The sequence below is a fragment of the Euprymna scolopes genome, chromosome 18, assembly GCF_053919585.1.
Source record: "Euprymna scolopes isolate OS-2025 chromosome 18, ASM5391958v1, whole genome shotgun sequence".
Taxonomy (NCBI): Eukaryota; Metazoa; Mollusca; class Cephalopoda; order Sepiida; family Sepiolidae; genus Euprymna; species Euprymna scolopes.
The window spans coordinates 24,637,196-24,654,889 of record NC_136499.1 but is presented as its reverse complement, the minus strand read 5'-3'; the positions used below and the strand labels follow the sequence as shown (position 1 = coordinate 24,654,889).

Here is a 17,694-nt window from a genome sequence, read left to right as displayed (position 1 = left end):
TACATACACGCACAAAAACATGTGCGCACATCCACACACGTACATATATTCACGTTCGCCTATATACACTCACATTCACGTGTATACACACACACGCTAACGTACACACATGTACTCACACACACGCACATGCATGCACACAAGGACGACATCACTTCCCCTTTCAAAGGAAATCCACACATGCGCAAAAGACCACCGGAAACAAGTATTAAAGCAAGAGCAATAAGCAGCATCTTCCTTTTCGGACCAGCTTCCGAGGTGAGTGGTCAGCGCACTAGCCACCGCCGTTTTGGCAGGCGCGCGCGCACGCGCGTGCCTCACACCACTTGCTACCATGTGGGGCAAAAAGCTAACAGACCGTACGTACACCTTATATGCTTTCTCTCTCCATTGTCTGGATTGACTTTTTCTCATTTTCTCCCTCTCTCTATACTACAACAGACTTTCCTCTTCACCAGTAAACAGCGAGAGACGCACGCCAAACTAAACACGTGTAGTACCCTTTTCTTTCACTTGTTTCTTCACAAAATAAATCCTAGTTCGTTTAATTCAAGTAAACGCGTTGTTCGTTCCTTCCTCAAAGCAATTCATTTTTCCTTTCCCAATTCAAATCATTTCTCCTATTTTGTACGACTGGGGGATATGTATAATATATCCACCAGTCCACTACAGTCTAGATATATAACTAATATACACTGGCAGAGCCAACAAAACAAAAATGGGGATTAAAAAGAATAAATATACCTCAAATAAATATTACCAAGGTAAGATAAGTTACTCTTCTGCCTTATGTTTTAATATCTGAGTTGGAGCAAAATATAGTGGTTTCATTTAGTCATAAAAAATTTAAAAATTCAACAAAATACTGAGAGAAACACACTGAATAAATGTGACCAATCGTGTGAAAATAGAATGTTCTACCAGTATCTGGTTTAATTTCCGATTTTTTAATGATTATCGATGCTCAACATAGCTCTAATGAAACTGCCCTCTTTTTTCCTAACTACACAAAGTGTAAATCACTTTTGTTTCCAGATCAAAAACCGCTTTAAAATAAGTTAAAACACACAACAACACACAAACTTATCCAGGTAAGTATAAGAATAACTTAACTTGCTTTTGGTAACATTTACTGGTGCTTCTTTACAATAACGTGTCGTCAAAAGCAAATTAGACACAAGGTCATTTTTAATGTGGGGGAAAACTAGCTCCCCCAAAAAGGGGGCACTCTGGCAGTGTCAAAATAAATAGCAATTGTCTCGGTATGAAGGGTTTGAAAAGTAATTGTCTCAGTATGAAAGGTCTTCCCACATTGACCAAAACCTACAAACTATGAAAAATATTTGAGACCAAAAACAAGGCCAAAAAAGGTCAAATTGGTAACTGTAGCCAAATTTTCACAAACAAAAAAGCCAAATTGATATAACAAAGATTGTGTGCGTAAATATATAGACATTTAAATAATTTGTTATTTTTTGTGCGTGTTTATGTAGATTAGTGATGTGGCGTCTAAAACTTATGGAAAATATTTATTAAAACAATTTTTTAAAGTTGCGATTTTAATTTAACCCTTGCAAGATCGAAATCAAGGGAGATAACTGCAACCGAAATATAATCAATATGAGTTGAACTTGGAAAAATGAAATTATTTGTTACTTCCCCTTAAAACAAATGGAACTCTTCTGTCATATGAGGCGATTCCGGTGCCTCATATATTTTGTTCCCTTTTAATAAGAAAAAATGATGTGAAGTTTACTTTCTTATTTTTATTTTCTAATCTTTGATGTCGAGATAATTAGAATTAATTTGACAAGGTTTTCTTTTATTTCGATGCCGCTTCGTCAATTTTACCAATTTTCTGGGTTTGTATTTAAAAAAAGGTTATTTTTTTCTTTATTCATGGGCCTGCGTACATTTTAAATTTTACATCGAAAATAAAGAAGTTTCATTTGTAGCGAACATGTAACCATGGCTTTATTTATATTTATATTCTCGTTCGGTTGTTGTTGTTTTTTTTTTGGGGGGGGGGGTCGGGTACCGTGGTACTCATGCAGAGAGTGATCCGTGCTGAAATAATAACGTTATTATTTTAAAAGCCATTTTTAACAGGTGGAGGGGAGGGTGTTTTGTACCTATTCTAATTGAATAAAAAAAAAAAAACATATCATAAAAGTAATTAGACGTGGAAATAGGATTTAAAAAATAGCGCGGATCACTCTCTGCTTTAGCACCGGTACCCACCGTTATTTACACAAATTAAATTATGTTTGATACTCAAGAAATAAAGTCTAAAATTAAATCCGAGCATTTAAGTAATAAATAATCATTCCCCCTGACATGTGTGCCATGAATTTTATTTGTATACAGGCTAAACTAAAATAAAAATTCGGTACTTGTGATGAATAGGCATCTAGAGAAGTTCAGTACTTACGTATTCAGTCTCGAGTATCGATAATCTCGAGTTCGTAACGTAAATGACCAAAGCAGTTTGCGATTTGAAAGCCATCCTTTTTTTTTTTTTTTTTGTGGTGGTGGTGCTGGTTGCTGGTGCTTATGCATTTTTGGTACCGCGCTATTTTTAAATAGTTATTTTCAGGTTAAATTCAAGTTTCACGATATCTTTTTTATTATTAAATTGGGTACTTGTACAGTTTAGTCAAGACATTAAAAAATGAAAATATCGAAAAAAAGTTTAAATTGTATATATCCGTTATGGAATGAAGTTCTTCGAAAAAAAATTTCACTTAATTTCATCAAGTAGGTTTTTTTTTACAGCGAAAAAAACAATTTATGACAATATATGATACCGAGCAAAATGTTCGATTTTTAGGAAGAAAAACTAGTATTAAAGATGGGAAGGAGTGTCAGCGCTTTAACTGGAGTGTTATCTCCCTTTGGCATTTCTAAAATTCAAACAAACTTCTTTTTTTTTAATCCAAGATGGCTGCCTTCAACGCACTCTCATAAAAACGTGTTTTTCCGCAGTAAAAAAAAAAAAAAAAAAATTAAAATAAAACTACTTGATGAAAGCAGGTGAATTCTTTTTTCGGAGAACTTCGTTTCCATAACGAATACATACAATTTAAACTTTTTTCGATATTTTCATTTTTTAATGTCTTGACTAAACTGTACAATTGTTAGGTGGAAGCACAGAATAGTTACAAAACACTCTCCCCTCCTCACGCTAAGAATGGCTTTCAAAATAATAACGCTATTATTTCAGCACGGTACCAAAAATGTGCAAGTACCCCCACTTTTTTTTTTTTTTTTTTTTTTTGCGGGCCAGCCTTAACGTAACACTTATGCTTTGCGTCGTCTGCCTTTTTACATTTTTTTTTGTGGTTTTCAAATCGTAAAACGTTTCTTCAGACATTTCCGGTATTGACTCGTGGTTCTCCGTCGATACTCTGAATTGACTACGTAAATACTACAATTCATTCATCACATGTACCAAAAATTTAATCTTCTCTGGAATCGGTTAAGCGGAGTTCAAATCCCATCGATGCTATTGAGTAAATGTTTACTTTAGGGTCCTAAATTCTATATTACCAAAAACTGAACATGACGTTAACCTAAACTTGGTAAAAGTCTAGATGTGAAATTTATACTATTATACCCCCCCCCTCCACGACAAAAATAAATTAATTAGTGAAAGTGGCAATCAGTGGCAAACAAAGACGGAAAGTGACAATAATAATTGAATAATTGTTTTCATTACGGTTTTTAAAGTGTGATCAGAAAATTGAGATTTCCAGTGCAAAAATCTCTGATTCTTTTCAAATCGATTTTTGTGCTTGTCCAGAATTCCCGCTATATTAACAAAAGTAAAGAAAAATAATCAAAACTTAAAAAAATGAAAATATTAAATAAAAATAAAAATTGTATTGTACGTACTACTCGTTATGGAATAAAGTTTTCATAAAAAATCACTTACTTTGATCAAGTATTTTTTTTTTTATGAGATCGATCATGTCGCGGCCATCTTGCCTATTTTGCGGAAGAGGAAGTGGCGCCAGGGGGAATAACTCCAATCACCGCTTAAAGTTTTTCAAAATTTGATGAGATTATTTTGAAACATGGGTAGAAAAAATATCTAGATAAATATTTTAGTTTTTTCCACTTATTTTGCAGAGTTTCTCTGTCCTTTTTCAATCCTTTTTCATTCTGTCCTTTGTTAATCACTTTTTCGTTTAAAGGCACCCCGTCCTCGTCCGTGAAATAGGCAAGATGGCCGCAACACAATCGATCTCATTAAAATTTGATTTTCAGTACTTGTACAGTTTAGTCAAGACATTAAAAAATGAAAATATCGAAAAAAGGTTATATTGTACGCATCTGTTTTGGACTGAAGATCTCTGAGAAAAAAATTTCATTTAATTTGATCGAGTAATTTTTATTCTACAGCAGAAAAACACGTTTTTATGAGAGCGCATTGAAGGCAGCCATTACAAAATTTGTTGAACATGCCAAAGGGAAATAACTCCAGTTAAAGCGCCGACACTCCCTCCCCATCTTTATTACTAGCTTTTCTTCCTAAAAATCGAACCTTTTGCTCAGTATCATAACAAATTGTTTTTTTCGCTGTAAAATAAAAACTACTTGATGAAATTAAGTGAAGTGTAAAATAAAAACTACTTGATGAAATTAAGTGAAATTATTTTTCAGAGAACTTCAGACTATAACGAGTACGTACAATATAATTTTTTTTCAATATTTTCATTTTTTAATGTCTTGACTAAACTGTATAAGCGCCTGATTTTCCTCTGTAAAAAAAACTGCTTGAGTGATTTTTTTTTTTAATGAAAACTTTATTCCATAATGAGTACATGACATATAATTTTTTTTTTTTTAATATTCTCATTTTTTAATGTCTAGATTAAACTAAGCAAGTACGGAAAAATATGTATTGATCTACGTAATCATGACAGAAAGAAAATATCGTAGGACAAAAAATTAAGTTTATCAAGTAGTTTTATCTTTAAATAACAAAATCAAATTTTATAGCTAACTGAAAAACGACGCTATTTTGATGCAGTCTAAAAAAATAAATAAATAAAGGAGATAACGCAGCATAATTCAAAGTTGTAAGTTTTTGTTGTAATGCCTATGAATTCCCATTAAGCGCTTAAAAATATTATGGTTTAAATCAAGTTCCGTCCTTCTTTGCTGACATTCTTCATCAGCTGATCTGATATATATATATATATATATATGAATATGAATGCCCTGGAAAAGTCACTTCTACTTAATGCTTACCAATTTTAAAATATTCTTGTTATTCTGAAAAAAAAAACCCAGGCAGGTTCATTTGCAGATATAAAACTGGTAAGCATTAGTTATAAATGATTTTTCCAGGGCATTCGTATATGCCAGATCAACTGACGAAGAATATCAACAAAGGATGGAACTTGATTTTAACCATTATTTTATTTATATAAAAATAAAACTATTTGATTAATTTACATGATTTTTGGAATCCAATATTTTCTTTCCATCATGTTACATACATCATACAATTTTTCTTGTTTTTATTTTTCAGTGCTAGTGCACTTTATTGATTTTTTACATAGTATTTTCAAGTTCAATTAAAGTTTTATGATATGTTTTTATTAAATTGTAAGGTTAATGTACAGAATAGGTACAAAACACCCTCCCCATGTTAAGAAAGGCTTTCTAAATAATAACGTTATTATTTCAGCAGAGATCAATAAGTGCACTACTACCATTTTTTTAATATAGGCGGGGTTCTGGACAAGCATCCAATTTTCTTTTAGAAATAGTAATCTGGCTCAACATTAAAAATTGTAAACAACACGTCCTACTCGCCCACCCCCAACATCAAACACACACACAAACACAATCCATAGCCAAATAACAATGTCAGTGACTCTCTTTTTACCTTATTTATTTAATTACAAAATTATATTCCTCCATAAAGAGCTGATGACTTGAACAAATTATCGGGTTGCAAACCTCTTGGCCTTCAGGTCAAGATCAAAGTGTAGTATCTGTTCTTCAGATGCTGCACTTCAATATCTTGTCCTCTGTCAGTGGAGGAGAAATCCTTCATGACTGAGACAATTATTTTTGTTCCTTTTCTCCACATAAAAAACGACCCTAGTGTCTAACTCTGTCCCGTGGGGAGGCATTGTAAATAGGAACTTAAACTGCTGTAGGAGTAGATATCCTCTATCTATCACTCGGCTTTCATACTCCTTCTTTGCCTATTAGCCAGGTGCAGAGATGCGATCACAGGGACTCGACAGAAACACTCAGTGGTCGATCTTGTTTCCTGACTAGGGCAATGGACGCTGTTCCCTGTTCCCGCCACATCCCATACCCTAAAACTAAGCACTTTTGGGGGTGCTTTAGTACCATTTATGCCAATGCAATTGGATTGGGTTGATTTTTGTCTAATGGGCTGAGGGTACCGGATTGACAGTTTCTGGCTGCTGTTTCTGACTGATAGTGCAGGAGCCCTAACTCTTTGGTAGCGCTTAGAGCGGCTGCTCCATTATCAGTTGTATAATATTGGTTGTAGTGCCATGTCGCGCATGGAAAGGGACCCTGCACCCATCTCCGGTGGGCTTTCCTGAGATCACAATCCTGTAGATGAGGAGTCGGCTGATAGTCTACTTGTGTTGCATGTTTGGTATTCTACACAACCACTTTGTCCAGCACCTTTCACCTTAAAACTGAAACTTTCAAATAAAATAACATGGCAGTTCAATCAAAAAAGGCTTAAACTCAAACAAAACCAATTTGCCTCCTCCCTCGAGACTTGCATTCACGAATATCTGTGACCTTAGAACTAACTTAGATGATGTTGAATCATTTCTCCTAGTAAACACCTCGAATATCTTAGCATTAAGTGAAACTAACCTACACTCCTCTATTCCCTCCAACCACTTTAACACACTTACACAGATGCAGCTGGTAGCATAACACATAGCTTCTCTATATCTCATTCCTTATCACAGACTGTTATGTTTCCAACACATTTCCCAGATCAGCAAGATCAACATGCCTCACTTCTAGATCTATTTCTGATCACCGTCCCTGATGATTGTGTAACAAATGCCCATAGCCCACTCGGGAATGCTGATCATGCTGTGATAATGGTAGAAATTGCCCTAAATTCTCAACCTAAAACTGAAGAGACATTGCCTAAAATGACAAGGTATTATAAGAAGGCTGACTGGGAAGCCATCAGGTATATCAGAGGTGTCCCATGGGGAAATATCTTTTCTCTCCCCACTGGATAGTGCACAAATGAGACCACTGAATGGTTCAAAACGGCAATTGAAGCACATGTTTCCATGCAGAAATTCTATAGCAAACCCCACTTTCCCCAATGGTTTACTTCTACTTGTGCAGCTGCCATTGCTCAAAGGCAGCATGCATACCGCAGATTTAACCAGACAAGTTTATAGGAGCTAGAAGTAATTATAAGAAAGAAATAGCGACAGCTAAGAGAGAATATACCGAAACTACCAGAAAACGCATCGAAGCACAGAAATTAGGAACCCATGATTTCTAGAAAATCTACAACAGTGTAGTAAATAATAGGCAATCAACAATCCCCTCACTGTCCAATAATCATAAGGTTGTTTGCACGGCAGCCGAGAAAGCTGTTTGCCAGTCAGTTTACCTCAAACTCCACATTGGACCCAGAAAACCACTCCCTCCTTGACTTTCCTTTGCAAACAGATGCCATGCTAGATGATCTGAAAATCACCCTCTCTCGGGTACATGGTATCATAAAAAACCTAGACACCTCAAAAGCATGTGGACCCAATCTCATCCCAGCTGTGCTATTAAAAAATGCTCTGCTGAGGTTGCTCCACTCCTCTCCAAACTTTACAACAAATGCCTTAACGAATCATGCTTTACTGACTGCTCGAAAACTGCTTCTGTGGTACCAGTTTACAAGAATTCTGGTGAAAGAACTGACCCATTAAATTATCGCCCCATTAGCCTCCTCCCTCTTTTCACCAAAATATTTGAGCCCATAATTAATCAAGCTCTAGTCCATCTCCTTACAGCTGCTAAACTTCTGATCAACCAACAATATGGATTTAGGCAAGCCCGTTCTATAGCAGATATCCTAACTGTAATCTCTGAATGTATATACCATACACTGGACAAAGCAGGGGAGGATAGAGCAGTAGCCCTAGATATATCTAAGGCTTTTGACAGGGTTTTGGCACAATGGTTTTCTCAGAAAAATCAGATCATTCAGTATCACTGGATGAATATTTAACATAATTACATTCTTTTTAAATAAGAAAAATCCAGGTTGTCCTCGACGATTGTACATCTAAACAATATGATATAAATGTAGGTGTACCTCAGGGGTCAATCCTTGGACCTTTATTATTCCTAATATTCATAAATGACCTCTCTCATAAAATTTTCTCTGAGATGGGTATATTTGCTGATGAAACTACGCTCTATAACAGGCACGAGAGGAAAACAAATGAACACATATCTAAGGAAATGGCATAAACACTAGAGGATGACCTCCAATCCGTAGTGAAATGGGGACAAAAATGGATGTCACATTCAATGTTGCTAAGACTAAGCTTGTTTCCTTCAATAATTACAAGAAACCTTCTCAACCACTAATAGCTATGGCTAAAAATACATTACCTGAAAGTACTTCATTCAAACTCCCACGCTTAACGTTCACAGGAAACATGAGTTGGAACAGGTACATTAAGAGCATTGCCAGGACTGCTGTGAGGAATGTGGGTTCTCTATATCGTGCTAGAAAGTTACTTATGCCTGAAAGTATCCTGTACCCCTACAAGACCACCATTTGCTCATGTATGAAGTATTGTTGTCATATTTGGGCTGATGCATCTCTCGCTCCTGGACAGGGTTCAAAAGAGAGTCAACCTGATAGATCCTGAACTCTCATCTAAGCTTCAACCTATGTCCCATCGACGAAATGTTGCATCCCTCTGCCTGTTCTACAAGTATTTTAATGGTGGATGCTCCAACGAACTACAAGCACTTGTACCCCCTCAACATAAATACTCCTCGACAAACCTGACAAGCAGCAAAATCCCACCCCTACAGATGTAAGAAAACCTTCAACTCTAATAGTTTCTTCCCCAGAACTGCTTGACTTTGGAACTCCCTTCTAGGTTCCTGCTTTCCCAACTGTACTGACATGCAGAAGTTCAAGTATAATGTGAATGGACATCTTGTTGCTCAACTTCCTACATAATATCCCTGCAACTTATGCCCCCTGATAGTAGCCCCCTACATCAAAGTGGCACTGTGCCTTGTTTGGTGTGAATATGGAATAAAAAAAAAAAAATAGGTGCCGTGGTTTTATGCTATTTCTTCACAATCCTTACAATGGCTGTGTGATCTCTTAGTTTCAGCTTTCTTCTCGAATTTTGTTTGGCGGAGGATGTTTTCACTTCTTTTTCATAGTCTTCCATCACCTTCAAGATGGTTCCTTTTCATATGGCCACCATCTGAGCCATTTCCATTACAATAGCACATCCCATACAAGCACAAACATTCTGCCCTCTTTGGAAATCTGAAATATCTGTCATTTTAGTTTTTTGTGACTACTATACACACTGAAATTTAACCAATTCAGGAAAACAATAACCATAAAAAAAAAAATTTCTAATTTTTTATGAGATAAACAAACACCTCATAAAAAATTCGGAGTTTAAAATTGAGGCAAAATTTACAAGTTCCCCCCCCCCTCTATTTTTTTTGTCCAATCTCTATACTAATGAAGTATTGATGACTATACAAGAAAACTCTAGGAAGACTGACAAATTCACCTAAATCAACAGCAGTAGTAGTGATCGCTAGTACTTGTAGGGGAGATAACTCATGTTCTAATTTAATTATTATTTTTAGGACAAAGTCTTTATTAAAAAAAGAAAGGATTTTATATATATATATATATATAATTTTTTTTTTAATTATTTTTTAATTTTTATGCAGATTTATTGATATTTATTTTATTTTAGTTTTTGTTCTTTTTACTTTTAGGCCAAAGCTGTAGTCCTTCTATAAAAAACGAAAATGGGGATTTCCGGTTTAATGACATGGTGTCTGGAACATCAAAGAGAATGTTGTGAATTTGTAAATTTGATTGAAGTTGCCCGACAGAGAAGAGGAATCGAAATTTTAGTTGACTACTATGGATTTCAGCACTTTATTGTTGATAAAATCTGGACCAGCCTCGGACGCCTGCGTAACAATTTATATCTCCGCATTCTTGGCGGAGAGTACAAATCTATGGCTGTATATTTGAAAAAACTGATCAAAGACCTCCAGTCGTTGGATATACGTCTTGTGTTTTTTATGGATGGCACCAAAGGATGCTCGAAAGAGACAATGGACAATAAGTTGCAAACCTGGACGAAACGTCACCAGGATGACATAAAACACATCCGTGAAATACTTGCCGTGTGTTACGAGCACAACTCAATAGAGCAGCTATCATCTTCGGCAAAAATCCGACCTGTTTTGTTGGAAGTTGTCTTCAAGTCTGTGTTGAAGGAATGCGGATGCCGGGTTTTTACTGTGACCACTGGTGAGGCTGACTGTGAAATTGCTAAGGAACTTTTAGAAAGAGAGAAAGCCTTTGCTATTTTGGGTAACGATTCAGATTTCTGTATTTTTAAAGACTGCCGATTTATTCCCTTTACACTGTTTGATATTCGTAATGACCTCCAGCTTGATGCATGTGAAGAGTTGCCAGATAAACCACTGCGGCTTGAAGTTGGTGTTATTTCATCAAAGCGAGTTGCACATTCCCTGAAAGTAAGTAAAATTTTGGGGACGGGACACATCTTATGTTTCTGAATTTTTTAGATAAGGATTGATAATTTGGATTATTTGGATTACTGTTCTCATCTGGAGTGTTATGAAGGTCAGAGGTTATATTGGCTGAAACGTTGTGAAAATAACACTCAAGATGAAAACAGTAGTTCAAATATCCTAAATTCAGTTTTGTTTTTTCTTTATGGAAATGGCTTCAGACAAGGCAGGAAGCCATTTGATGACAGCAATAATAGATAAACAAAAACAGATAAAAAAAAAAAATTATTACTACAAGGTCAACGATAAGTGTTAGATAAATTCTGACCCAGAAAACAACAATGGTTTAGATGATGTAACCTCTGACCTTCTTCAGGTGCATGTACATTACACTCTTCTGGAAGTTGAAGATGCAATCTTTAATGAGAGCAATACTCAAAATACAATTGCAGATTATTTAGGACTAAATGAGAGCATGCTACCTCCATAGATTAAACAAAGAATTCCATTTGAAACTCCATGCAGATTCCTGAATTTGGCAGAAAGATTCCCAAGGCCGACAAGATGCACCTGAAGAAGGTTGGAGGTTCCATCGAATGAAACGTGAAAATAACACTAAAAATCAGAATAGTAGTCCAAATGATCCAAATATTTTACCTTTCAAATTTTCCATAATTCCATTCTTGTTTTCTTTATTTTTTTATTTTTACTAATTATTCATCACTTATCAAGGCTAAAAAATGACTCAAGAATAAATGTTAACGAGATGGATGGATTGATAAACAAGAGCCAGTTTGTAAAAAATTTCGCTTATGGAATGCGAAAACTAAAGGACCAAATAGGTGAAAAACGAGATTTACAAGACTGTTGAAAGTAAATACAAGGTCTACTTTCTAGGTGCCACAATTTTGATAAATTCCGGTGTGTTGATGGATTTGTTTTCTTTTTATTTTGTGAATTTGTGTTTTAATATTTTCTGAGAAAATTATTGTATAGGTAAAAGAGTTATCTACCCCTGTGTTGAAACAGTATATCGGAATTATTTGCCCCTGGTACAGGAAATAATAGGAAGTTATCTGCTCTTAGTACATCAGTCTCATTAATCTTTATTCTTGAGTAGCTTTTGGCCTTGATAAATGATGATTCCTTAAGAAATTTGTACGCTTACTTGTATACTGAACCAACAAACATTTATTCCGTGATTTAGATCGCATCTTGAGTAATAAACCTCCTCACCTCATGGATTCTTTGAAATAACAGGGTTACGTACTTTAGCATTAAACCTCATTCATGTTAGAAATTGATATTTAAAAAACATATATATATGTGTCTACGCATGAATTTGGTGTTTATAGGTCAAAATCCCTTAATTCTCGTGGCGATTGTTAGTGGCCCCAAAGTCAGGAAATGGAGTCAGAGGTGGCTTCATGATAAGGTTAAAATCTCCTGACCGAAGCATGAAACACTAGTGTTTGTAGTATAAAAATAATTATTATTATTTATTTTCATATATAAAAAAAATTTTATGGGTACATAATTTTATAACACTTTTGAATAACACCGAACGTAGTGCCATTATTAATTGCTGAGGTTTTTTTTTTTTTTTCTTTCTATAGCTTAAACATAAACCATTAAAAAGAAACTTTCAAAAAGAAGACCAAAATTATTAAGTACATTTCTCCTAAGCTCTAATTGTATGTTTAACAAACATAAATTAGATAAAAGGGGTGTGACAGAAAAAAAAAAAAAACTATCGAGACGTCTTTCAGTCAATCCTTTTCAAGATTAACATTGGCAACGGGGGAGAAAACATCATTTAAAAACGTGGTTAAAAGACCATAAATTAATAGCAAGGATAAAAAAAAAATTTTTTTAAATAGAAATTGTATAGGGAATAGGAGAAAAAGAAACAATCTCAGCAAATACCTATAAGTTCTAAATTATAGGTATACTCTCTCTCTGTTTACACAGAAATGGTAGGCGCAAATTAATGGATACTGCCTCGATAATTTTTAAGTGAATTCTCGAGCGCGCTCTGTGTAAAACTGAGAAAGTTTCATCAGTGTATCCATCAGTGAAGATTTGGCACTGTAATGAATGTTCACCAACGGCCAACTTATGCTTTGATATGTAGGCACAAAAAAAGGCCAACATCCAGGCGTTTACCAGCTCATAAGTTGGCTGTCGATGAACATTTATTAAAGTGTCAAATCTTCACTGACGGAGACACTGATGAAACTTTCTCGGTTTTACACAGAGTGTGCTCGAGAATTCATTTAAAATTCTTGAGGCAGTATCCATTAATTTGTGCCAACCATCTCTGTGTAAGCAAAGAGAATGTACCTATAATTTAGAACCTATGGGTATTTGCTGAGATTGTTTCTTTTTCTCCTTTTCCCTTTACAATTTCCATTTTTTTTTTTTTTTTCACTTCGTTATTAATTTACGGTCTTTTGACCATGTTTTTAAACAATGTTTTCTTCCCTGTTGCCAACGTTAATCTTGAAAAGGATTGACTGAAAGACGTCTCGATAGGTTGTTTTTTTTTTGTTGCCCCACCCCTTATTTATCCCTTTTGGCATTGTTTTATTTTAAAATTTTCTTTTTAGCCCATTATATACAAGCAAAGGTTATAGCCTGTTGACTTAGAATGCCAAACTTCTAGAGTAGATGTGATATTGTGGTGACCAGTCCCTAATCCTGCATTGAATGGATATTATAATACTTAGTTCTTTACACCTTATTATGACAAACGTCCATACAAAATTTCAGCTAGGTCGGCCCAGTAACTTACGAAAAAAGTGGAACGGACAGATAGATAGTCAGACTAAGAGAAATATAATACAGATATTTTTCTTTATTTGTAAGTTGCATTAACATTTGTTGACTTGTTGAATATACTAAAAAGAAAAAAACAAGAACACATAATTTATATCAAATGCATTAGAATCAAATTCTCTAGTTTAACATATGGAAAAAAGTGATAAGTTCTTTTTATAAACCATAAAAGTACAGAATAGTTAACAGTGTAAATCAAAAATGAATGGGGGAGATCTGTTTAGTTTTAATGTGTGGAAACGATTTGTAAGATTTTTTCAAGCAATAAAAAATCATAGAACTCGTTTCCATACGTTAAAACTATCCACGTTCCCTAGAAAATATCAGTCAGAACTTATGCAGAATAAGATTCATGCTATGGCCAGAATCTTCTGGGCTGTTTATGTAAAATGCCAGAAGGTGCTGAACAAAAGTTTCATGATTTTTTTTTCCCCCACAAATGTTGGCCAATTTTTTCAATGAAAAATATATTATTCCTGTTATTATGAAGATAAATCTATGGGGAGGCGGTCATTAGTTTTTAGGAATGTGTTCACAACAGGTTTTTGGGTTATACTTTAGGATGATATTTTTGGGATGAGCCAGATTCAGAGAAATATTTTCAGTGAAAAGGTTTTCAGGGTTTATAATCAAATGTGACAAAACGAGAGACATTGTCATACAGTAAACACAACAAAATAATGAATTGGAAAGGTTTATATTCACAAAAGCGATAATTTTTATATGGAAGGTTTACAGCAATAGGAAAACACTTAATGTTCATGAATATTTTTAGAAGTTTTGTAAAAACAAGGGTGTTCATTAGCTAAGACATTAGAGGAAGTCTGGATCGATTATTTAAGAGCCATGAGTTTCAGGGGTCAGGAAAATCGTATTCAAAACTTCTCTGCTCATTTTTATATGTGATAATTCATTGAAAGTTATTTTTAAGAGTTTATGTTCTTTTGTTTTTATATTATAATTGGAGTTCAATGAAAAAGATTGGAATATTTCAATGAATATATAGATTGCCAGATGATATGAGTTAATGAGTTGTACGTGTGTCTGTATGTTTGTTAATATTTGTGTGTGCGTGAATAGAGAGAGGTGTTGCCGATGGAACGGCCAGTGACATCAATCCGTAGACTCAAATCAATTAGGTTCCACTGGTTTATTGAAGAAAAATGTGGCTTTTAAAGGGTTCGGGTAACTTCCAAGTAAAACCATCTATTATATAAATTTCACCTGTCTGTTTAAATGTATGTATGTTTGTATGTCTGCCTAAAACTTTTGACAGAGGCGATGGATTTTCACGAGATCGGTATCCTTTTGAAGTTCAACCCTTTGAACGACAAATATAAAAAAATTGGCTAAAAACATTAATTCCTTCACCCTCAACTGAGCACTTTTTTACAGGGAGGGGTCGCTTTTTTCGCCGATAAGTCATCTCCCTTTTTTCAATTGACTAGACTTAATATAAACATTCGTCACTTCCTATTTCCTGATGGCTGCAACAGCAAAGATGTCACTTTTTTTTCACGTTCTCTTCCTCCTTCGCTGTACGGATTCGAGCCTGCTTACCTAATACCACTTTTTTTTATTTTTACTCCACACACACCTCCAAATACCCGAGCAAGTTTCAAATAAATTCAGAAAGTTTTCCAAAATATAATGATTTCATTTTATTTAGGATAATGTATGCACAAACATCGAGGAAAGCATACATACATACATACATACATACATTTTCGTTTTTATATTTATAGATAATGTATGCACAAACGGTATGCATACACACACGTTTATGCATTTTGATTTTGTACATCGATGTTTAAACATCGACATTACAAATCAATGAAAAATTAACTGAAAAATGAAAACAATATTCTTTTTGTTATAAAGAAAATCCAGTTCTTTGTTATTGTAGCAAAATTTGAAAATTGAAATATCGAATTTCAAGTGAAACTAATGGTATCTACTGAATTGTCACATCACAGAAATGAACATATAAAAAATAATACGAAAAACTATGAGGTAGATAATTAATTATTGATGAAAACAGTTTTTGAAGACAATTAGCAAAAATTGAGTTTTGCAAAAAAAAAAACAAAAAAAAAACTGAAGAGTTCTAATTGTAACAAAAGGGAGGTAAATCTTTTTTGAAAATTGCAAAATCGTTGGTCAATTTAGCAAAACTTAATTTTTGCTAATTGTCTTCAATACTGTTTTCATTAATAATTAATTTCTATTTTATCGTTTTTTGTAGATTTTGGATATTTTCATGACTGCAACAATTCAGTAGATATTGTTTTATTTTGAATTTAATATTTCCTTTTTCAAATTTCGCTACAATAATGAAGAAGAACCGAAAATACAATGAAATACAATAAATAGCATTACAAGTGTATGCTGTATTTTCATGAACATCGGCAATATTACATACCTAATGTGCTTCAACAAGTAATATCTTTTTTATTTGTTGGTCAATTTTTAAAAGAATTACATTGATGAAAAGAGAATAGAATAAGCATTCCAATGATGTTAATTTATTTTTCTTTTATGCTCCAAGTTAAAAATGTAAAAATGGTAGAAAATGACGACAGCTGAAAAGGAAACTGTTTTTTCAATGTTTACATTTCATACATTACGTTTGGATACATATGCACGGGGTTAAATTTGATTGGATATGGCTGAAATTTAACAGGCTATATAAGCATAGAAGTCCATCTCTACTGGACTTCGATTTTTATTTTTACAACCACAGGAAGCAAAGTTACGACTGAGCAAAGTTGACAAAGAATATTTGAAAATTGATAAGATAAATCGGTATATATCATCCATTTTCATATAGATAATAGTTTCAGAATTATTTTCATGTATAATATGTAAATATTTGATAATTATTAATTGTGCAGAAATCTTTTATAGAAATTCGAATCGCTTAAAAAAAATTGGCTCGCTATGCACTAACCATCGCTGTCAGCGTATTAATGAGTTTGTATTCTCTTAAAAATAGAAAACTTTTTTCTGCTTTCAAAATGAAAGCAGAAAAAACTTTCATTTTTATTCTGAGTTTGTCAATTTAAAAAAATTATTATCAAGTTTTTCAAATTTGATTTCCAAACAAAACTATTTTGTTGTTTTTAACGCTTTTAGTACACATATACTAGAAGCGCTAAAAAACAACAAAATGTACTAATGTACTACCATGCTGAAATAATTTTATTATTTAGAAACCCATTCTTAACATGGGGAAGGAAGGGTGTTTTGTTAACTATTCTGTACTTTCACCTAACAATTAAATAAAATATATAATGAGACTTTAATTTATTTTTAACATCATGAAGACCATTTTTTCAAATCTGTAAAACAAACACTTTTTTTTTTTTTTTTTAACTGAAGATATCTAAATAATAATAATAATTAGGCGGTTCAATAAAGAATTTCATTGTGATGCATTTTGCAAATTTTTACCTTGTTTTCACCTTAACATTTTTCTTTAAAATGACTACCTTTCAAGGTTTCCAGTATGCTGAAAACGAATATCGCATTTAAATTTTCCACAAATAAGTAGCTTTCCGGATATTAAGCAATGTCATTTTGTTATTGCTGGTGGCCATCTTGGTACATGCGTTTGCGCATAGTTTCTCGGGGTTACGTTTGCACACTCACGTGTAATAAGATGGCCACCAGCGATAAATAAGAAATGACATTGCTTAATATCTAGAAAACTACTTATTTGCATAAAATTTAAATGCGATATTCGTTTTCAGCATACCCTAAAACCTATAAAAGTAATCATTTTAAATGTTAAGGTGGAAACAAGGTAAAAAATTACCGTTTTATTTCTTTGTTTACATAATTGAATTTTCAGTGAAACAACTGAATAGAAATGACAAAAATTACCATCAACTGGTGAATATTTGCTGCTTATCAGGATTTCTGGTATCCTGGTACTGTGAAAGCTACATCAAGAATTCTTGTAGAGTACGATTTATGGTTGCATCTCAGAAAATAGGGATATATTTTGGGCCAGATAGAGGATTTACAAAATTGAAAATTGGACTGGTCCAAAAT

At 33.8% G+C, this 17,694-nt stretch overlaps 1 protein-coding gene and 1 long non-coding RNA gene across 5 annotated transcripts in view; one reads left to right on the top strand and one right to left on the bottom strand.

Annotated features, from left to right (window-relative positions):
- LOC145297536 (uncharacterized) overlaps positions 1-2,964 on the bottom strand; it is a 176,097-nt gene extending 173,133 nt beyond the window's left edge. For all 3 annotated transcript variants that reach the window (XR_013870260.1, XR_013870261.1, XR_013870262.1), the window contains exon 1: positions 2,432-2,964. This is a non-coding gene — a long non-coding RNA (uncharacterized LOC145297536). The remainder of the gene's footprint in view (positions 1-2,431) is intronic.
- Positions 1,657-17,694, top strand: part of LOC145297534 (uncharacterized) — a 41,180-nt gene continuing 25,142 nt past the window's right edge. Inside the window, exons 1-2 of one of the 2 annotated variants that reach the window (XM_080143481.1) lie at positions 1,657-1,862; positions 10,027-10,803. In XM_080143481.1, coding sequence (XP_079999607.1) covers positions 10,060-10,803 — 744 coding nt within the window. In that variant the 5' untranslated portion in view covers positions 1,657-1,862; positions 10,027-10,059. Of the gene's footprint in view, positions 1,881-10,026; positions 10,804-17,694 lie in introns of both variants that reach the window. The other variant, XM_080143482.1, reaches the window with a different exon arrangement.